Source organism: Zootoca vivipara, chromosome 9 (genome assembly GCF_963506605.1).
Source record: "Zootoca vivipara chromosome 9, rZooViv1.1, whole genome shotgun sequence".
Taxonomy (NCBI): domain Eukaryota; kingdom Metazoa; phylum Chordata; class Lepidosauria; order Squamata; family Lacertidae; genus Zootoca; species Zootoca vivipara.
Window position 1 is genome coordinate 13,082,715 of NC_083284.1, and position 15,234 is coordinate 13,097,948.

The window sequence follows — 15,234 nt, forward strand, 5'->3', positions numbered from 1 at the left end:
TGACCGCACGCGTTATGCAGCCCGAGGCCTGACATTACTAATTCTTAATATCGATATGATGATGCCAATGCGCCGCGCATTTCAGGCGCTCCCTCGGAAGGCGCACGGTTTGCACCTTAACACCGCGCGCTTGCACGAGAGGAATCCCCCCCCACTGTCCACGGCGGGGTCTTGCTCCGCGGCGATGTGCGCGCTCTTCTGCACGCTTCCCTGCGAGCAAGCCCCGCGGAACTTAACGCGGGGAGCAGAGGAGCGCGCGCGCGCCCTCGACGGTGCGCGCAGTAGAGCGCACGGCGAATGCGCCCAGCCGCTTCCAGCCACTCCTCCTCCTCCTCCTCCCCGTCCGCTGCGCACCGCATTACGGCCACTCCGCCTCCACGTCCATTCGCAGCAGCCAATCGGGCTCCCGCGATCCGGATGCAGCGGCGACTCCGCTTCCAGCCACGTGGTGCGCCCGATCCCCTCCTCTCTCCCCTCCCCTCCGCGGCCAGTTCCGCGGCTCCTCCCGACGTTTCCCCTCCGACGCCGCGTCCCTGAAGCCGCTTTCCGGGGAGGGTCCGCGCGCGCTTGTGTGCTTGGATCGGCGTCTCTGCGCTGCCGTGCGCGCAGCCAGCAGCAGCAGCAGCAGCATCCCCTCGGCTCGGTGGCCCCCGCGGTGGACATGGTGGGCTTCGCCGTCCCCGCAGAAGTCAGCGTGCTCCTCCTGGACATCGAAGGCACGACAACACCCATCGCGTTTGTCAAGGTGAAGATTTTGGGTGGGTGGAGGCAGAGGGAGCAGAAAGGCCCCGCCGTCGGGTGCGCGTCTGGCACTGTGGGGTTTTTTTGGGGGGGGGGGTGTTGGATCGGGCCGTCGGAAGCCGCAGCCTGCGCTCCCCCAACTCCCTTGGCGCAGGTGAGGCCGCTTTCCCTTGCGAGTAAACAAACGCTCGTGCGCATTAGCGATCTGTGCGCCTCCCCACATTCGCTTTCCTTGGCTCGGGTATGTATGGCAGTTTCCTCTGTAATCCCATAACGTTTAGCATCTGCGTTTAGGGAACCCTGGAAGCATAGAGAAAGATATAATAAAGCAACCTTTTAAGGAAGTTGACAGTAGCAGAATGCTGAGTTTTGTTCTGTTGATCTGTGAAAAGCTACCGATAAGGTCTATAGATTTGTTGGCCTGGGGTGCATCCCAAACACACATGGTAAAAACAGGCACTCCCCACCCCCTTTCTGCAATTGTGCTGTTTTATCTTTAAGACAGTTTTTGGTCTAGGATGATGGGGAGCTTATCCAGTGCTATTTCTGGAAAAGATTTCACTACTTTGTGACTTAATCTTGAGGGAATGTGGAATTAAATGTAAGTACTTTTACCAGTGTGTACTTTAAAAAAAAATCCTTTCCATGTGTGCATCTCATGGTTATAATAAAGCAAATTTTGTAAATACCATTCTCAGCTCCATTGCCAGATCTGTTAGGGTAATAACCACCCAAAATTTAGTCAAGAAGACATGTTTAAATTGTAAGCCAGGGGGGGGTTTTGCCCTAAAAAATAGATTTAAGCAACTTTTTGCTTCACTCAGTTGCCGGAGATATAAACAGCACAATCCTTTGCATCTTCAGAAAGCCATTCTGATCAGTGGGGCCTGATCCCTGGTAGGTGCGTTCTAGGCTTCCTTCCTAAACTAGCTTACCTGGGAGCAAGCGCCCCTGCATTTAGCAGGGGTTGCTTCCAAGCAAACGTGCATGGGCAAGTCCTGCAAATTTGTAGTCCCTAGGTATCTGCTACCGTGTTTCTCATATTATAAGACATGTCTTATATTTATTTTTTCCTCAAAAAAACACACTATGGCTTATTTTCAAGGGATGTCTTATTTTTTTCCTCCTCCTCCTGCCGCAGCCGGCATTGCTGCTGCGCCTATCACTATGTCTTATTTTCGGGGTATGGCTTATATTCCTTGAATGCTTAAAAATCCTGCTATGGCTTATTTTATGGGTATGTCTTAAAATATGAGAAACAGGGTAGGTATTTAATATCTGCTAGGTATTTAAAATGCTTAAATAAAAGCACACATTCTACTCAAGTAAAAACACCAGGCAGGCCCCACAAATAACTCAGAGATGCATTTTAAATAAAAGGACACATTCTACTCATGTAAAAACACGCTGATTCCTGGACCGTCCGTGGGCTGGATTTAGAAGGCGATTGAGCCAAATCCGGTCCCCGGGCCTTAGTTTGCCTAACCATGATCAAGTCCAACTCCCCGCAATGCAGAAATATGCAGCTGTCCCATATGGGGATTGAACCTGCAACCTTGGCGTTATTAGCACCATGCTCTAACCAACTGAGTGGTCCGTGCCTGCCATAAGTGTACTGTGTTTTAGACCCACAGACCCTGTCCCCACTGAGCTCAAGCACATTGTAACTCAAATAATCACATATCCTTCCCGTTTCCATATGCTTCCATACCCCCCACCCCTCCCTCTGTTTTCTCTCCTGCGTCGTAGATTGTAAGCTCCTCAGGGCGGGGAATCTGTCTTCTCGTATTTTGTGCTCACATGCATATGATGGCATACACATAAATAGTATTGTTGCATGTGCTTTTGGAGCAGGGACCTTATTTAATTGCATCAAGCACTACTGCCTGTTGTCAGATATATAATACGCATACACATGTTCATAGACACATCCAGAGAGCTATTAAACAGAAGGGGCAAAAGGCCATGAAATGCAAGTACAGTATGTGAGCTTCCTGTGTTTCTTTGCATTTCTGGCCTCTGCAATTTGCATCATTTTTCTTTACCCATGTTTATAAATTTGCCAGCAGAGAATAACACACCTGCAGAGGGTTATATAAATCCACAAAAGGTGATTCTACATCTGTAAGATGACGCAGGATTCTCTTTCAGTATGGTGTTCACTATAATACTGCCGTTAAATGTCACGGTGGAAGACAGATACCTCAGTGGTAAAGCACCTGTTTTGCATGCATGCAGAAGGTCTCAAATGCAGTCCCTGGCTTCACCGAGTAATTTCCTCTGCCTGAAACTCTGGAAAGCCAACTACCCACCAGTGTGGACATTAAAGTGGTACCTTGGTTCTCAAACGCCTTGGTACTAAAACAACTTGGAACCCAAACACTGCAAACCCAGAAGTTAGTGTTCTGGTTTGCGAACTTTTTTCAGAAGCCGAACGTGCTCCGTTCTGAGTGTTACGCTTCCATTTTGAGTGCCACGCTTCCGTTTTGAGTGCCACACTTTCGTTTTGAGTGCCACGCTTCCGTCTTAAGCTGAGGTCTGTCTGTTTTTGCTATTTATTTTGCATTTTTGTTTTTGCGGCTCTTTTTGTTTTGTTTTTGTGACTGTGTGGAACCCAGTTCAGCTACTGACTGATTGTGTGTCTGCAAGTACATTGTTTATTGCTTTCATTTTATGGATCAATGGTTCTCGTTAGATAGTAAAAATCATGGTAAATTGCTGCTTTTAAAAGTCTGGAAAGGATTAATCCATTTTGCATTACTTTCTATGGGAAAGCGCGCCTTGGTTTTGGAACGCAGTTCCGGAACTGATTAAGTTTGAGAACCAAAGTACCACTGTACTGGACCGTGTGGACCAAGAAGGACACAGTAGAAGGCCTGTGTTTCCTAGGTGAAGACATTTGGGACACAGCTTCTATGTCATTAAAATTTTTAATAAATACCCAAAGGGACTGAAAGCCCTTTATACCCCTGCCTTTTTTTAAAGTAGAAGAAACACTTCATAATCTTAAGAGTTTAGGGCTGCTATTTCTTCTGCTCACACTCCTGCCATATAAACGCGAGTGAGCTGAGAGCTGTCATCTCAAATACTTAGGAAATTAGGTCAGTTACACAGTAGGCTTCCTACTGACACTGTACTGTGTTTTGCCTTAACACATACACACAGAGAGAAAGAGAGAACTATTATTTTTGTGCCAGAAATGATCTGATGCTTTCTGGTACCTCCTATTAACTTTGTTACCTCAAATGAGTCCCCAGCTTTGCTAATATAATGACTGCTATGTTTCCCGTTACTTCTGTCCTCTAGCGCTGGGTTTCTCACATTTGGGTCTCCATCCGTTGTTGGACTACAACTCCCATCATCCCTAGCTGACAGAGCCAGTGGTCAGGAATGATGGGAGTAGTAGTCCAACAATAGCTGGAGACCCAAGTTTGGGAAACCCTGCTCTAGCAAAAAAATGCCTACGTGAATAGGCATTAAGAGGAGCTTGTTGAGGGGGAAAGAGGCCCAGGAAAGCTTATTAAAGGAGGCGTTTATCCTTTTGAACCAAATTGGCCTTATTTATTCTCAAAGTAACGTTACAATTTTGAGGGACTAGGAGTCTCTTTTGAGAATACTTTTTTTTTCTCCACGTTGATTTTTGCAGCATGAGCAGCATGAACTTGATTTCAAGGCTGCATCATTTGTCAATTAGCAGGTCCATTGCCCCTGGACATGAACTGCAAATGTCAGACTTTTTGTTCTCTGTTTAATTGGCTGCGCCCAGTCTAGAGGTTCCTTAAACTGGCACTTTTTCTGATACTCAGCAATAGCAGCTATAACACCTTGTCTCCAGCTGTCCTATCGGAGCTTCCATCCCAACACTCCCAAGAAATATCCCGAAATGCAGGCATCTGTATTGATGCATTATTTAAACATGCATACAAGCATCCCAAGAGCAACAGTACATAACACAATACCCATTTGATTAGGAGCAGCATGTCTGCAATCCTGTGCAATGTTTCCCGGGAACAAACTCATAGAATCATAGAATCATAGAGTTGGAAGAGACCACAAGGTCATATTCTTGACATATGCCTGTCAAACCTCTGCTTAAAGACCTCCAAAGAAAGAGACTCCACCACACTCCTTGGTAGCAAGTTCCACTGCTGAACAGCTCTTACTGTCAGGAAGTTCTTCCTAATGTTTAGGTGGAATCTTCTTTCTTGTAGTTTGAATCCATTGCTCCGTGTCCGCTTCTCTGGAGCAGCGGAAAACAATCTTTCTCCCTCCTCCATATGACATCCTTTCATATATTTGAACATGGCTATCATATCACCCCTTAACCTTCTCTTCTCCAGGCTAAACATACCCAGCTCCCTAAGCCGTTCCTCATAAGGCATCGTTTCCAGGCCTTTGACCATTTTCGTTGCCCTCTTCTGGACACCTTCCAGCTTGTCAGTATCCTTCTTGAACTGTGGTGCCCAGAACTGGACACAGTACTCCAGGTGAGGTCTGACCAGAGCAGAATATAGTGGTACTATTACTTCCCTAGATCTAGATGCTATACTCCTATTGATGCAGCCCAGAATTGCATTGGCTTTTTTAGCTGCTGCATCACACTGCTGACTCATGTCAAGTTTGTGGTCTACCAAGACTCCTAGATCCTTTTCACATGTACCGCTCTCAAGCCAGGTGTCTCCCATCCTGTATTTGTGCCTTTCATTTTTTTTGCCCAAGTGTAGTACCTTACATTTCTCCTTGTTAAAATTCATCTTGTTTGCTTTGGCCCAGCTGTCCATTGAACTCGGTGGTTTTTGCTTCCGACTGCATAGCGTCAACTTGTGAAACATACTGAGTTTCACAAAAAAAAAAGTTCATCCAGCTGTGGCTTTAATTAGAAATGCAAGACAACCTTGCAAAGAAACGTTACTGCTTGTGTGAAGCCGTACCCCCATTAAATAAAAGGAAAGACGTATCTAGCCTCTGCTTATCCTTTTTAATTCTCTGTACTTATGCATCATAGGCAAACTTGAAAACCTCATTATTGCCTCATTCATTTGCCAGAGGAAGGAGGGCCCGCCAGTCAGCCAGGTGATCTGGCAGATGTTGCCATCGTTCCTATGAGTCACTGCTGCTTACAGAGAAGGAGAGGGTTTTTGGGAGGTGGGGAGGTCAGCATGGTGCAAATGCACTGCTAGCACCAATCCAGCGCTCCTGCCATTGCATTTTCACCGCGCCTGTCTTCCCACCACTTCACCCCTCTCCTTCCCAGGAAGCAGCAAGGCCTCTGCTGGTCAAGTGAGCACTGCCCCAGCACCCCGATCCGCTACTACTCTTGGTTAATTCTCCATCAAACGATGCATTTAACCAAAAGGCACACTTGAACAGTTGCAGTCTGAAGGCTTTGCACTCTCATGCCCTTCTGTAATACCAGGAATTGGAACTAACAGGGCGAGGAAGAGCACGGGAAGCATGTGTGCTTTGTCGTTTTTAAATGTTAAGAATATCAGTTAATTGCAGCGGCACATCGCCTGCTCATAACTTTTTACAGTGGTACCTCGGTTTAAGAACAGCCTGGTTTAAGAACTATTCAGTACTCCGCAAAACCTGAAATAGTGTTCTGATTAGCGAACTTTACCTCGGTCTACGAACGGAAGCTGAACAGTGGAAGGGCACCGGCGGCAGGAGGCCTCATTAGAACGGACTTCCGGAACGGATTAAGTTCGTAAACCAAGGTACCACTGTATTGCAAGAATGACGTTCAGGCCAGACCTAATCCCCATTTCCCCTTAGAATAGTGTTCTCCCACCCTTGGGGTCTTCAGCTGTCGTTGGACTACAACTCCCATCACCACAGGAGCCTGGAGTCCAGCCACAGATGGAGGGCACCATGTTGGCTACCGCTGCTCCGCGTGCCAATGCCCTATGTGAGCTAGCAACACGAGTAGGGCTGAGGTCACTCTAAAAATGGAAAGTTTCCCCCGGGCAAGGGGTGGGAATACAGTGGTGGAAACATTTCTGCCTCGTTGTTCAGGTAGGTAAGTCATTTCGCTTTTTGTCTTGCCAGGATACTCTGTTTTCCTACATCAAAGACAACATCCGAGAGTACCTTCGTGCACACTGGGAGGAAGAGGAGTGCCAAGAAGACGTTGGCCTTCTGAGAAAACAGGTAAAGTTGTTTGTCATCCCTTCCCTTCCTTTTCTTCTTCTAATAACAATGCTTTTTATTTTTTATATGCCGCCCATCTGACTGGGTTGCCCCAGCCACTCTGGGCGGCTCCCAACAAAATACTAGAAACGCAATAAAACATCAACCATTAAAACAAGGCTGCCTTCAGATGTCTCCTAAAAGTTATGTCGTCCTTGATCTCCTTGAGATCTGATGGGAAAGCGTTCCACAGGGCGGGCGCCACCACAGAGAAGGCCCTCTGCCTGGTTCCCTGTAGCTTCAGAAGGCCTTTGGAGGTGGACCTTAGTGTCTGGGCTGAGCAATGGGGGTGGAGATGCTCCTTCAGGTATTCTAGTCTTCTCTTGCTGCAGTCTGGACACCAGGTCTAGGAGAAAGTCACGAGTACCGATGTTAATCGCGGCACATCGGTAGCAGGAAAGCACCTCTGGCTGATACTGCAGCAAGCAGGAGATGGACCCTGAATCTGACCCAGCTGGGCTCTTTGAAGTAGGAGTCCCTACCACTGCTGATAACATTTTCTCACCGTTTCCCAAAGGCTGAAGAAGATGCTCACATGGATGGAGCAGTGCCCATCCCGCTGGAGACAAGGGATGGAGAGGAGGAGGTGGAGCGCATCATCCAGGCCGTCATAGACAACGTCCACTGGCAGATGTCTTTAGACAGGAAGACAACCGCCTTAAAGCAGCTCCAAGGCCACATATGGAGGGCAGCGTACGAAAACGGCCGCCTGAAGGGAGAGTGAGTATCTAGCGTTTATGACACAAGCGGCCAGTGTGCATTATTGCCCCATTGCTTCTCCCCCCCCCCCCCGCCCTCCAAACAAACATAAGCACACATTTAGAGGGGATCTGCACATGAAAGCAGAAAACATGGGGCTTTGGCCCTAGCAATGGGCAGACTTGCAGAATCAACTTCCTGTTTGTTTGGGTTCTTTCTGCTGAAGCCAGGTGCAAAATACAGACCCTTAGAATGAATGAATTCTGAGTTTAGGGGTATCATGACTGAGTGGAGTATCTCGAGTATCAAGACTGAATGGACACACACCTATTCCTGGTCCTTCCCCCACCCCTGATTTCTTCGTTTCAGCAGCATACTTTAGAATGGGATTATTCTTCTTGTTGCTGTTGCTGCTGCTGTTGTTATCATCCAGTGTTGGGATGGGTGTCTGTATACATCAGGCATCCCCAAACTGCGGCCCTCCAGATGTTTTGGCCTACAACTCCCATGATCCCTAGCTAACAGGACCAGTGGTCGGGGAAGATGGGGATTGTAGTCCAAAACATCTGGAGGGCCGAAGTTTGGGGATGCTTGGTATACATCTCTTCATAATTTAGAGACCCACATAGAACCATAGAATTGTCAAGTTGGAAAAGACCCCGAGGATTATCAGGTCCAACCTCCTGCAATGCAGGAATCTCAGCTAAAGCATCCCTGGCAGATGGCCATCCAGCCGCTGCTTAAAAACCTCCCTGGAAGAAGAGTCCACCACCTCCCGAGGGAGACCGTTTATTATCGGAACATTTTTGTTCCTTTAATTCTAAGGCGCATCAGGTGCTCTTGCGCATTTGTGGAATGTGACTGTCCAGCAAATTCTGCACACAAATAAGGCGAGCACTTCCGTTGTCTCTTCGAGATATGTCTCTAGGTTGCCGTCTCATGTATTGCCATTCCCCGTCCATCACAGGTTCTTTGATGATGTGGTTCCAGCAGTTAGGAAATGGAGAGAAGCAGGGATGAAAGTTTACATCTATTCCTCTGGGAGTGTTGAGGCGCAAAAGCTCTTTTTTGGGAACTCCACAGAAGGCGATATTTCCGAGGTAGGCACAACGCTTAAAGGTTTGTCTCCTTTCTTTGTCTTTCCAGCTTCTTCCGCCCTAAAACAGTCTCACTTCCGGCTTCTCTCAGGCGCAGCGTATCTGTTGGCATTCACAAGATGGAGGATAAGGCCATCAAGTAACCTTGATGGTTATGTTCTGCCTGCACTATTGGAGACAGCTTGCATTGCCGGGGGTTGGACTAAAGGGTACCTTTCCAATGCTGTGATTCTATGTCCTCGAGACAATAAGATGGGCAGTGAAGGAATTAAGCGGCAGACTGGAATGTTCCAATTCACACTGCAGATCAAGGAATCCCCACCTCTTCCATGCTCCTTTATTTAGTAAAAAAATTTGAAATATACTTGAAAGCGGAATACAAACACAATGGGGCTGAACTAGAATGCTTCTCTCTGCTGTGCGTTTTAATTTTGTTGCATTGAGAATTTTGGAAACGTCTGGGTGCCCTGCGATTTTACTGAAGAACACAAGGTTGACTTGCATTAAAAATCAGGGTGCTTGTAGAATTTGTACTGTTAAAACGGAAAGGGGTCGAACCATCGCAAGAGGTGTTGAAATTTTGGGAGGTTGGATAGTTACAATGGAATTGACTCGGTGGTGGGGTGCACATTTTTATTCTTATTTATTTATTTATGATTATTACTTTGTCAAAATAAAAGGAATAAAAATGAATGTATAAAATGTAAATAAACGTGATATATATATATATATATATATATATATATATATATATAAGCACAGTGCAGAAACCAAAATGCAAAATACTATTTAAAAAAATCCTGACACCTAAATCAGAGTTGTTGTTGTTGTTTTTTAAAAAAGGGTTCGTATCTTCTTGCAGCATGAAGTGGTACAGTCTGTTTTTACCCCCACATTCTGCTCCACATGTAGACAGAGCCTAGAGGGGTCTTCGCAATCTAACCAAGACTCGTAACTTCTGTTAAATTTTGCAAACTGGGGAAAGTAACCGGTTTTTCTGCAATCGAGCAGTGTATAATTTTTATGAAATAAGTAGAAGACGCATTAGAAACTATTCTATATAATCACAACATCAATGAATGCAAATGTCAGTCCATAAGACATAAAACAGAACAAATGAGCTGGCCTAATCTAACGTCTTAAACTAAACAACATTGGGTTAAAGAACACACCGAGCCGACAAGTGAGAAAAACGACAGTAATACAAAAATGAAAGAAGTGCATGAGAAACTTTAAGCCTCTCCTTTAAAAACAAAATGTCCTTCCTGAATCTTCCAGCTTTTTGATGGCCACTTTGACACCAAAATAGGCCCGAAAGTGGACAGCGAGAGTTACCAGAGGATTGCCGCAAGCATTGGGTGTTCCACAAGCAACATACTGTTCTTGACGGATGTCACTCGAGGTAAGAGAGCAAGTTTGGTTGTTGTGATCCTTATCTTCTCATAGGTCTGCCCAGAAGCTGTTCTCTGTGAACTGCATCCATTTCAAGCACGATTATACTGATTTTAACAGTCATGACAACCCCCAGAGAATCTTGGGGACTGTAGTTTATTGAGGGGTGCTGTAAGTTGCGAGGAGAGTCCCTGTTCCCCTAACGGAGCTGTGCTTGTCACAGCTATAGTTCCCAGAGTGTTTTATCCATCACTAGTATCGTGAAGCCTGTTAAATTAACGGGTGCTAGAACGGGAGGAGGAGGAGGAGCAGAGACGGAGGAGCAGCGCCGGTGGCAGCCCAGGAGAGTCCTGGCTTGGGTGAGCCCGTGCAGGGAAAGAGGCCCCTCTCAGGCTTTTCGGGGGGACGGGGACACTCAGACACTCAGCCTCACGATTGCACCGCCCGCTCCGCTCGCAACACCCTCCCCCCTCCTCCTCCGCCCCGCGCGCACTCTGCCTCTCTCTCCGCTTTTCCTTAAGCGTCACAGGCTGGGAGAAAAGGGGTGTAAAAGACAAACTCGCTCTCCTGTGGTGCCCCGCGGCTGAGCGCAGAGAGGGAGGGAAGGCCGCGGCCCCGCTGCTCTCACGGGCCAGGGAGGGTTGTCAGGAGGAGGAGGAGGCGGACCAAGATGGCGGCATCGGGCTGTGGGAGCCGGACTGGGCCCCTCGGCATCTTGCTGCTGGTCGCCGGAGGGGGGGGGAAGGGGGGAAAGCAGCCTCCTCCTCCTCCTCGCGCTTTAGCGCGAGCGCAGTGAGGCGCTTGTCCGGCTGGGAGCGGCGGTTGGTGGCCGCAGGGAAACGATGGGCGTGGGGGGGGAGCGCGCGCGTGTGTGTGTGCATCCAGTCCGTGTCCAGTCCCTGTGTCCGTGGGGCACATGCGCAGTAGTGCGGACACAGGGACTGGACGCAGAGACACGGGGACTTTATTATATAGGATTCCTTCTTCCCAGGGCACTCTGGGAATTGTAACCTGGCAATGGCTTGTTGTTTGCCACCATGGTCTCCTTTAAGAGGAAGGGTGAGATATAAATGTGATAAATAATCATAATAATATACAGTGGTACCTTGGTTTACAAACAGTCCCGTTTACAAACACCTCTGTTTACGAACGCCGTGGACCTGGAAGTGTTTACATCAGGTTCCGCGGCGTCGGATGCGCAGACGCGATCTGTGCAGCTCGTGCATGCGCAGAAGCGATCTGTGTGCGCAGAAGCGCTCTATCGGCGCTTCACGCACGTGCAGAAGCGTGCCTTCGGGGAGCGATTGCCTCCGTTTACGAACACCCCCGGTGGAACGGATCGCGTTCGTAAACCAAGGTTCCACTGTACTGCTTATTGCCACTTAGGCTCCTAATAATAAACCTGCTCAACAACCAATCAATGTTGACAATGCTAGTTTGGATGGCTCAATGGTCTGACTTAGTATAATGGGGTAACTGTGCCCCTGAAGGACCAGGTGCGCAGCCTGGGAGTCATTTTGGACTCACAGCTGTCCAAGGAGGCGCAGGTCAATTCTGTATTCAGGGCAGTTGTCTACCATCTGGTACGCAGGCTGAGTCCCTACCTGCCCGTGGACTGTCTTGCCAGAGTGGTGCATGCTCTAGTTATCTCTCGCTTGGACTACTGCAATGCGCTCTACGTGGGGCTACCTCTGAAGGTGACCCGGAAACTACAACTAATCCAGAATGCGGCAGCTAGACTGGTGACTGGGAGCGGCCGCCGAGACCACATAACACCAGTCTTGAAAGACCTACATTGGCTCCCAGTACGTTTCCGAGCACAATTCAAAGTGTTGGTGCTGACCTTTAAATCCCTAAACCAGGCACCCCCAAACTGCGGCCTTCCAGATGTTTTGGCCTACAACTCCCATGATCCCTCGCTAGCAGGACCAATGGTCAGGGAAGATGGGAATTGTAGTCCAAAACATCTGGAGGGCCAAGGTTTGGGGATGCCTGCCCTAAACGGCCCCGGTCCAGTATACCTGAAGGAGCGTCTCCACCCCCATCATTCTGCCCGGAAAGATGTTGCTGGCCAAAGCTTCCAGCACATGAGCAGTAATAAGATGTGTATCTGGATTCACCCCCTTCTGATAGATTATTCTTGCTCTTTTCCCCTCAGAGGCAGATGCCGCAGAAGAAGTCGACATGCACGTGGCGATAGTAGTCCGGCCGGGCAACGCGGGCCTGACGGATGACGAGAAATCTTATTATAGACTCATAACCTCTTTCAACGAACTCTTCTTGCCGTCCTCCACTTAAAGAAGCGAATTTCTGTGTTTCTGTTAAGAAAGGAAAGAAAGGATGATGTGGGAGCGACGCCTGACCAAAATCCTCCTTGTACTATAATACGGTAGTTTTTTGCTGGTGACATGAATTTTGGAATTGAGAGCATTGGGATCCTTGGCCTTCCAGTGACAGGAATTTGAACCCGGTGTGGTTGGGACATCTGCTGGTGTTGCAGGCACACCTTGGACCCAGCGGCTGCAAAGCCCTGGTTGTCAGCACAACCTTGCTTTGGAATTGCACGCGGAAGTCATGCAAACCACCAGGAGGATGTTGTCCATGGAAGGCCTTCTCGAGACGAAGGGGGCTGCCTAAGTTTTCCCGCAGCCACCGTTCATCTCCGGAGGCTCCTGTGTAGGAGATCCTCGCCGTGGGTTGTGGCCAGCATGTTTACCTCAGACACACATTCCCTTAGCTTCATTCTCTCCTGCAATTAATAAACAAGTCTTTTAAGTTTTTTTTAATGTTCTTCTGTTTTCGGTTTGCAAGCAGGGGTGGGGAACATCAGGCTCAGGGCCAAATGCAGGCCTTGGGATTCTCCTCAGGCCCCGCCCCTTCCTCTGGCCACACCCCTTTCTGGTTCTGCTCCTCTGGTGCGTTTTATCTAGCTGGAACGTGCCCCTATCTTGCTTGTCTTAGTGAAGGATGGAAAGATTCAGGGAGCAGACACACAACAGCCCCGTGTTTTGCATGCTGGAATGTAGCATGCTATGCAAAGGTCACATTGTTTGCTCTGCTTAAGAGTTAACTAATCCGCTGGGGAAATAAGGTACTGAGAGGTTTGCAAAGTGAACTGACCTGCAGACCAAAAGCTGTAAACACTTTTGAAGGCCTTCCCAGGTGAGGCTTTCTGTGCCAAGGTGGTGCAATATTTTGCCCACCCCCATCCCAGCGTGTTTTGGGAGATCTGTACAATGTTAGCATAGCCAATGTATAGATTGGTGGGGTAGGGAAGGATTGTATTTTCCTTTTACTTTTGATGCTGGGCAAATACAATCTCTCCCCTTCAGCTAGTTGAGTGTTTCGTGCATTGCCGCTGCAGTCAATTGGACAGTACCTGTGTCGTCGAGGCCACAAATCACACCAGTCATTTCTCCCTGTGACTGTTGAATTCCCAAAATTTCATCTCCCCCCCCCCCAGACGGTTCACCCCACTGACCTCTTTCAAAGTCTGCCATGTCTTTTTTGAGTCGCCAAGACAGGAGTGTGTATCGCCTCAAATTCAGTGCGCAGCTGTCTCCAGCCGAATAGATTGCTCCTTTCCGTTCTGCGTGGAAGAGATACAACTTCGTCCACACCGGACAGGGCGAATGCTGAGAGAAAGCAGTGTCATTTTCCACACAAGCAACCACTTCCTTGCTTGTAAGTAAATACTGTCACAAGGCACTGTAACCAGGGCATTGTATTAAAGGCATATTTTTGCAGCTGTCTTGGCCAGTATTGAGCAGCTCTGTGTCTGGCCAGGACCTGGGTGGCAGATGGCCTGGAACACCTATGTCTTAAGATGGACAGAATGCAGAATATAACAGACCGCAGCACCCTCATTGTAAATTTCAAACACTGTGATACAACCTTTAGTGGTCGTGGCTTCTCATCGCCACCCAAAACCATCAGAAGTAGAGTTTGTTAAGTTTTCAGGAGACCCCGTGTCACCTCGCAGAGTGACAATTCCCAGAGTTTCCTGGAAAGGGGGATTGATAGAACAATTCTGGGAACTGTAGCACCGTATGATTGTTAAAGCGGTATGATGCTGCTTTAATAGTACCGTGTAGATGTGGCCATAAGTATAGCAAGTTACATTCACATCATGTTGTAGGACCAGGGGGCGGGCAGGCTCTGTCCTAGGGAAAAGTCCTACCCTATGCAGAAGCCCAGAACAAGGCTTTGGCCTCTTCAGGTATTTGAAAAGGGCTGTTAGAAACAGTGCGCATGAATATGTGATTCACCCTGATGCGTAAGGATCCCAGTTCTCGCCACAACCATTGCATGTTGGGAAACAAAATATTTCCACTGAAAGCCACGTGCAACCATTTTAGCAATAAAGCTTCTTCCTCGAGTAGCGATGGGAAGCGTCCCTTTTGCTGCAGATCTATTTAATGTCCGTGTGATTGTTGCCTTGTAATGCATGTGTTGTCTTTAAACAAATCTGTGGCCGAAACGGAAGACCAGCAGCCATGGCCCCTCTGTCTGAACTAGCTTCACTTCCGCCCATGCACTTGTGGTAAATAAAGGTTTGTCTTTAGTGTTTGACAAGCACCTGTATAATGTTGGTAGTTGCAAATTTGACCTCTGGTAATCTTTCAAAGCACACAAATGAAGGGGGACACTCTCTAAACGAGGGATCAGGGAACCTGGTGCTCTCCAAATGTTGTTTGACTCCAGCTCTCATCAGCTCCAAGGAGCATGGCCACTAATCAGGGATGATGGGAGTTGTAGTCAGGTTCTTAAGGTAAAGGTAAAGGTACCCCTGACTGTTAGGTCCAGTCATGGATGACTCTGGGGTTGTGGCGCTCATCTCGCTCTATAGGCCGAGGGAGCTGGCGTTTGTCCGCAGACAGCTCCCGGGTCATGTGGCCAGCATGACTAAGCCGTTTCTGGTGAACCAGAGCAGCGCACAGAAACGTTTACCTTCCCGCCGGAGCGGTACCTATTTATCTACTTGCACTTTGACGTGCTTTTAAACTGCTAGGTGGGCAGGAGCTGGGACCGAGCAACGGGAGCTCACCCGGGGATTCAAACTGCTGACTTTCCTATCGGCAAGCCCAAGAGGCTCAGTGGTTTAGACCACAGCGCC

At 48.2% G+C, this 15,234-nt stretch overlaps 1 protein-coding gene across 1 annotated transcript; it reads left to right on the plus strand.

Moving 5' to 3' along the window:
• Positions 1-464: 464 nt before the first annotated feature.
• Positions 465-14,696, plus strand: ENOPH1 (enolase-phosphatase 1). The gene is made up of 6 exons (XM_035111756.2): positions 465-745; positions 6,790-6,891; positions 7,448-7,650; positions 8,597-8,729; positions 10,005-10,128; positions 12,277-14,696. The coding sequence occupies exons 1-6, from the start codon at positions 662-664 to the stop codon at positions 12,414-12,416; spliced, it is 786 nt and encodes a 261-aa protein (XP_034967647.2). The 5' UTR covers positions 465-661; the 3' UTR covers positions 12,417-14,696.
• Positions 14,697-15,234: the final 538 nt, after the last annotated feature.